Below are 7,660 nucleotides of genomic sequence, written 5' to 3'. Positions count from 1 at the left end.
CCCAGAGCTCGGTAATAGGAGCCGGTGGGCGGAGCCTGCAGGGCCTGGGGAGACTCGGGCGTTCACGTGACACGTACCCCGGGCCACCGCTGGAAAGACACCTTCCACCCAGGGGAGCGGGAGGAAGCGTCCAGGCCCCAGAGGGCGCGGTTTGCAGCACCCGAGGTCGCCATGGCTACCGAGCCCGAGACCCCTGTGGCCGCCTCAGCTGCGGAGCCCGCGGTGCCGTCGCTTATGGATCGTTACTTCACTCGCAGGTACAAAGCGGGTAAGTGGAGAATGATGTCAGTCTCTTCTGGGCCCAGTTTGTCCGACAGTATAGCGACTATGATGAGAGATCATAAGCCACGCGCACCTTCCCCAGCCCTTCCTCCCCACGTCAGAAGGAACTGGATCTCTCTGTTCCTCTGTAGGCCAAGGGAATGGCATTTGCAAGGACGTGGAAAACAGCAGGGTGCATTCTGGGTAGGGCGAGCGCAATGCGAGTTCACGCGGGTGGGTCGCTTGCGGGAAGATGATAGACTAAGGTGAGATCCCCGAGGGAGGCAGGAGCTGGATTGCAATCTCCTTGAGTGCCTAAAGGGATTTGAGGGGCTCAGCCCTCCAAGAAGAGGCGATACATAAAATGATTTAAATGGTAGCGGTCTAAACTAAGGTAGAGGCATAGGGATGGAGAGGAGAGGGTGGGTTAGAATAGAGGCATTTAGAAAGCAGAATCTACAGTTTTACTTAAAGGAAGTCGCTGGTATTACACATTTGCCACTTAGAAGTAGGTATCCTGTTGTACAGCTTTGCGTACCCAGCAAATATCAGTGATGAGAGCATCGTCGGGGACCCTCCTCTAACCCAACTTGCTCCCATTCATTTAGGGATAATAGGTGTACTCATCTTTTACAATACTGAAATATTTTACAATAGCATACGTTTTATTAGCCAGACTTAGTGTAACCAACTGTCCGGTTAACCCTGGACTGAGGTGTTTTTGGGAATCCATTACTTTCAACGCTAACATGAGGACAGTCCTGGGTGAACCAGAATGAGTTAAGTCTCTCTAAAACTGACCGACAAAGCATGCTACTAAATTAAATAAAGAATACATTACTAATGACTTTTGTTCTAATAGAAATGATTGTACTCAGGTGGAGCGAAGAGTTAATCATCATTTTAACATTGAATGAATGATTCCAGCTGGACCAGATGTCTTTAAATACCTTATGGTCAGCCTTTAGGTATATCTTTTTGAGTAATGAAGGGATACCAGTGATGTATGTGTCCAGCCTTCATAATTAACTACCTCTATGAACCAAAGAAAGTACTACACAGTGGTAGTAAATATTGACTCAGCAGCCATCAGACTCATTCATTTTTTCTAGATGTCAAAGGAAAACCCTGTGAAGACCACTGTATACTCCAACACTGTAACTGGTAAGCAAATTGGGAATTTTAAGTTATCAAAGAAATTTTTTTCTGTCATTGTAGCCTGGTATGGTCTTGTATTGAATAAATATTCATTAAATGATTATCTTCCACTGTATTGAGATGGTATTATTTATAGTAGGAGTTTGGTTGACAAGAATGAGTCTTTCAGTGCCTAAGCTAAACAAATAAACTTGCCTACCCAAATATCCAAATGGAGGACCACACCCTCAGTCGGCTACTACCTCAAGAAACCAGCCTGTGCCTAACCACTGAAGTGGCCAAGCCCGTGGAGAGGGCTAGGGTAGAAGCACAGATGGTATCCTGTCCATACCGGCATGCCTTACTTTTCTCTCTTCCTCCTCCGTGCTGTCTAAACACCTGTGGTACGCTTCCCTTTTGGGAAAGGAAATTCAGTCCCATTTTCCCCATTTTTATTACTGCATTCTTCTCTTCAGTTAAGCTCCAATAGTAGCCAGAGGACAATGGGGGGAAATGATAGGCTGACTAAACAAATGTCAGCTCAGCTCTTCTTGTGCCAGTAGGAATACTGTGTCATAGGAGGAAGAATCATACCAAGCAATAATACAGGATCAATTTTTGCTCCTCGTAGAATATGTGTCATCACACTGGCAGGATCCCATCCAGTTCTTCAAAGTGGAAAAGCAATTAAAAGCATTTCCTATCAAATCAGTACCAACTGTAGCAGACTTCAGAACAAAGTCTCTGGGAAATTTAAGCGGGTATGTTCCTGTATTTCTCTACTTAAATCCTCTATTGTCTTAATAATGGTAAAGCCAGCCAGTCTTAGAACCCAGTAATGTATGCTCAGCATACTTCCCTGGCAGTTAGAGATGATTTTAAGAATACTTAAGCTCTAAAGAAATTCTCAGGCCAAAAAAATGAGGTATTTCAGAAGGTATATTATCTGTCATATTAGCTTCTGGGCCACCATCCCTGTCATCCCCAGGATGAAGGATGGAGAAGGTGGGCCTTTGAAAGAACAACACTAATACCAATAAAACAAGATATTTTGTCCCTTCCTGTTTTGTTAAGCCAGTATTTCGAATTCTATAAAATACAGATGATCAATACTTCTTTATCATATATTTTCACATGTGAACTTAAAAGTAAAATAAAGTCCTGAGGTAGTGAAAAAAAATCAATCTGGGAAAATATACAGTATTTGCTTCATATCATTTCCCATTCCTAAATCATTGCCAATTTAATACACATCTAGCTACACCCTCTACCTCCACATAGTGTTTAGTTATAGAAAATGTTACCTGTGCCCTCTACAATTCTAGGCAAATGGACATTTTACTGTTAAAGGAGGGTATCACACCAAGGACAACTCAATACCATACTAAACTATCCTAACAAACCCCCTGGAAAGGAAAGTTTCAGTGGATGATTTAGGTCCTTCATTTACTGAGTTCATACTAAGAGTTTCTGCTAATTACCCCACTGTTCTGGAAGACCCTTGTTTATACTCCCCTTTGTAGGCCTGAAGGCCCCTAATAACCTGTTATAATTACTGATTTTTCCTCACTCAGGAAGCAAGTGGACTTTAAAAAGCATGGACCACTCTTAAAAGTCTACAAATTACAAGTAAAACAGTTAGTGCTTGTGATGTTCCTGTGATCAATCTTTGTCCAAAATAGTAACACTGTTGTTACTACTGAGGAACAGAGAGGGACCTGCATGTGGAACCCACTGTAGATAAGCTTTGATCGCATCTCAGCACTGCCCATCATTTATTCTCCCAAGGGAGGTGACCAAGAGGGGTTAAAACACTTCTTTCTGAAACAGAGCCAGTGGTAGACAAACCATCTGGGGCAAATCCCCAGCCCCTCCTCCCAAAAGTGGGGAGTCACACTGACTAGTCTTTTGAAACGAAGTACCCACAGGCAGAGGAGTGAAGCTCATGCAGTAACACCTGAATGCTGTCTAATAAAGTTGTGAGTGGGAAAGAGGCCATAAAGAACAGCATCTTGACCTCAGATGTTCACTGCAGTAAAAATTCCTGGGAAAAAAGAGCAACACATGAGACATGCTTCCATCCATTTCCCATGAGCCTCCTTGTACTGGGTTGGCCAAAAATTTCGCTCCGGTTTCTCATGTTAGGGAAAATCCTGAACGAACTTTGTGGCCGACTCGATAGATATTTGTCAGAACCTCCCCAGATATATCCATACAGTGGAGTACATGAAAGTATAACCATGCCACAACATTCAAACAGACAAATGTAGTATTTGCTAGCGGGTTATAAGATAATGGGTAAGTTACTCTTATCTGCTACTTAAAACTTTTCTGTTTTCCAGATTTTCCTCAAATTGCATTTTTTTTAATTAGAAAAATATCCCTTCTCCAGAAAGTCTCAGTGATTGACCTAATAAAGAAGTTCCTTTCTCTATTAAGTTCTGATATAAAAATAAGGTAGGAATCTTAATGAAACTAACTTTATACAATATTGCGATCATTCTCTATAGTGTTGAATTTTATATTATGCTTATTGATGAGATTTTCCTACTCTTTTGAAGTCTTTACACTTGGCTATGTGCAGCTTTCTCATGCACAGTTAAATATAAAGTATAATAAGTTAAGATAAAATATATTCTTAATATGTAACTAAACTACCTATTATCACATTTGTCTTAGTCTGCTTTTTCCCCTAGAGCCTAGGATGGTGCCTAGACCATAGAGGCATTTAATATATAAATATTTGAATAAATGAATGGTTTTTCTGTACTTGTCATTTTTATTTAAAACACTAATTCCAGGAATATATCCTATTGTAACTCTGAGGGCTGCCTCACAAAGAAAAGTGAAAATGTACATCAATTAATTTTTTCTTCCCTTTTATTATCAGGGGGCACAGTTTCTAACAGAACTTGCACCTCTGTGTAAGATTTACTGCTCTGATGGAGAAGAATACACCATATCTAGGTGAGTTACTTTTTAACCACAATTTTGGAGAAACAAAGAAGATAATATTTTTCTTCAAAGCAATATTTTCTTTAAATAGCTGTGTTAGAGGACGGTTGATGGAAGTGAATGAAAACATTCTCCATAAGCCATCTATTCTTCAAGAGAAGGTAAAAGGGTCTGGGGAAGTAAGATCCCATCCACACACTTTTTACCTGATGTTTTACCATTTGACAGTATTAAATATTCTATTTCCCTTCTAGCCATCCACCGAAGGATACATTGCAGTTGTGTTGCCCAAGTTTGAAGAAAGTAAAAGCATAACAGAAGGGTTACTGACACAAAAACAGTATGAAGAAGTCGTGGTGAAACGCATCAGTGCCACAACAGCGACCTCATGAGGATTAAGATTGAGTAAAAACAAGAGGGCATTCTTATCCTTCCCTGGCCTACCAGTCAGTGCACTAAGGAAGAACCAGAGATGCTGAAGCACCCTTCACTCCGGGCCATCCGCAGGGAGGCCTGATCTTAAAACCTGACCTAGGTTTCCTTCTTTGTCTTGCATAACAAGCCTTGATTCCATTTTGTCTTCAACCGCCCAGATCTGCCTGCCCATGGACTCACTCTGTTCTTTTGCTTTTCTCTTTCTAACAACTGGCAAGCAACAGACGTTTTGTTTTTCTGATTAAAAGCCAACAAACAAAGCACGTTGAAGAAAATTTGAAAAAGACAGAAAACACAGCAAAATAAAAAAAAAATTACCCATCATCCTGTAACCCATTAGTAAATACTAGGTTTTGATGTGATTCTGGTTGCGTATTATGTCATGGTTATTGTTTTTGCCTCAATTTTCCATCACTTTGAAGTTGAAAAACAACAACTGGCCTTTCTTACCCAATCTGCTTCAGTGTGACAGGACCGAAACGTCTGGTCCCACCCCTTCTGCCCCAACTCCCCCGCTCAGGTTGCTGGGAAGAGGCAGGGTGTAGAGTGTACCTTCTCTATGTCTATGGGTTGGGCTTCAACTCTGAACAATGTAGCACTGTAACACTGGTTTCTTAATGAGGGACACATGAAGAGGCTTTGAAAGGGGCTTTGCTAACATGGAAGTATCAATATTATAATGCTGTATGAAGTAACATGTGCATTTGTGGTCTCTCAGTCTCACACTCTAGTTACAGGGTAACCAGCGAGGAAGTTCCCGAGAGGTTCCTGGAATTTGAAGACACACATGCTTTTGAACAGAACAAAAGCTTTCACATCATTTAAACAATAAACGAAAAACTATGAATTTATGGTTTAAAATTGTATACTTGTTTACATTGAATTTCAAATAAAAGGACTTTTAAAACTGTTATTTTTCCTTAAGGGCTGCAACACATACATACATATAACTATATGGTTTTAAATAAAACGATTATCATTAACATGTAAATTCTTTTGGTTCTCTATCATCTTATGCTGTTGAAGTGATGTTATCCCTTTCTACCACCACTTGCATTTAAATAAGAGAATTCTCATTTCAGGTATGTAAACTCTTTTGTAAATAAATTTTTTAAAATTATTTTTGACTCACAAGGAAACTTCTTTTAACCCTAACTCTCCCCTAAGTATACCCAATGGACATGATACAGGTAGTAATTATAGAAACATCTACCTTGATGGTGCTATGAGCTGAAAGTGTAAGCACAAACTAGCAAATCCCCATTTCAGGTAGCACAAATGGTTCCCAAAGGTGTCATAAAACAAAGATACTAAAGATAGTAAAAGAATTATATATCTATTTTACATATAACATTACCTCACATCATTTTCCCTATATTTCCATTGTAATTTAAAAGAGTATTTTGGTTTCAGGGCATAAAAATCATGTTTGATGATTTTTATAAAGGTCATAACCAAGCTGAGTGCATCCCATTTTCTCTCCAAGGCCTACAGTAAATTCAAGTTTCCTTCAATAAAATAGTGACTAGCTAACTGGTGGTTCTTCAGGATCTTGTGAACATTGACTGTGATGGCTGACCCAGATACCGATCATCAGACGAGCCTACAGAACTACTGCCATTTGGCAACTGACATGTCCCGTTAGATTTCAAAATAAATTTCAAAGCATCGGGATACAAGCACAAAAAACAAAGTTAACTATACTACACCATAAAGACAGAACTTATAACCAGAACCTTCTATCAAAACCCACCCCACAAAAACAAAAGCTTTAAACCGTAAAACTAAAAACACTAAAGTTGTTTATTTGTTTTATAATGAACATTCCAAAGAGACATATATAAAATGTATGCTTACTCAATTTATTTTAAAAAGCTCAGTTCAATTATTCTCTGTCTTCTACCTTCTGTTCCATCAGTCACTACTCAGAAGTACAAAAACTACTTTTTAAGCCCGTAAGATAGGCTTAGGATTCCAGCTAATATTCAGGGCAGACAGGCCAGCTATGCTAGAAGGAGAACTAAAACCATCTCCTAGGGAGTTCCTCCAGGATTCCGTGGAGTAAGCTCCATGACCCTGCTTTTGGGTGGGGGAGGGACATGCATCACAACAGATTTCCTGTGCTCCGTGAAACCCTTACTAGAGAACACATGTGTGTTCCTGGCATGGATGATCTGTGACAGAGGGGACAGCAGAGGCCCAGTCATACTCAGTGGACGGAGGGATTGAAGAAGAGTCCACAGGTTTAAGGACAACCCTGCATCACCCAGACTACTTGTCTCTTCTGCTGCAAATTGGTATAGTAGATGATAAGCTTAAATTTAAAAAAATAGAATGTTAGGGTAAAATATGCCAAAATGATCATATATTCAAAGTAGTTTCTTTGGATTAAACTGTCATTAAGACAGTAGGCATATTTGGTTTGACTTAAACATTATTCATGGCAACGTCCTATTCTAAAATCACACTGCAATTAGAAATATAGCAACTACCATGGCATTTATTAGTTGTCAGAAAGCTTCACAATTGGTTTCATGATCAGAAAATAAAGCAAGATTTCAGTTTGTTTTCTTTACAAAATTGTTCAGTTTCTGAAATATAAAGGATCATTTGCTTTCTAAAAATGTCAGCTTTGCCACATGGTGTTCCAGAGATCTGACCTCAAAAGCTTCTCAAGTTTTACCATCCACAGAATCTTTATTTGTAACTGAGACTCATCTGTTGTTTTCCATTTGAATCTGGAAAGAATTAAGAAAATTAGTTTCTGCTTTACTTTACTCTTAAAATAATTGCAAAATTAAATAGTATCTATTTTCTTTTGCACTTTCCTTTAGACTAATTTTTTAAATGTGACTTTAAGATACACAAATTA

At 39.4% G+C, this 7,660-nt stretch overlaps 2 protein-coding genes across 3 annotated transcripts in view; one reads left to right on the top strand and one right to left on the bottom strand.

The window, feature by feature from the left end:
• Window positions 1–60: 60 nt before the first annotated feature.
• On the top strand, window positions 61–6,739 carry LOC132427174 (protein Abitram-like). The gene is given in 6 exon segments (XM_069540761.1): window positions 61–268; window positions 1,374–1,425; window positions 2,030–2,159; window positions 4,289–4,365; window positions 4,445–4,514; window positions 4,608–6,739. Coding segments are annotated over 6 exon segments (564 nt in total). The 5' UTR covers window positions 61–171; the 3' UTR covers window positions 4,746–6,739.
• Window positions 6,628–7,660, bottom strand: part of CTNNAL1 (catenin alpha like 1) — a 58,867-nt gene continuing 57,834 nt past the window's right edge. For both annotated transcript variants that reach the window (XM_060014366.1, XM_060014367.1), the window contains one exon: window positions 6,628–7,526. In XM_060014366.1, coding sequence (XP_059870349.1) covers window positions 7,503–7,526 — 24 coding nt within the window. In that variant the 3' untranslated portion in view covers window positions 6,628–7,502. The remainder of the gene's footprint in view (window positions 7,527–7,660) is intronic.

Source organism: Delphinus delphis, chromosome 6 (assembly GCF_949987515.2).
Source record: "Delphinus delphis chromosome 6, mDelDel1.2, whole genome shotgun sequence".
Lineage (NCBI taxonomy): Eukaryota > Metazoa > Chordata > Mammalia > Artiodactyla > Delphinidae > Delphinus > Delphinus delphis.
The sequence above is the reverse complement of the archived record's forward strand: the minus strand, read 5'-3'. Positions and strand labels throughout refer to the sequence as shown.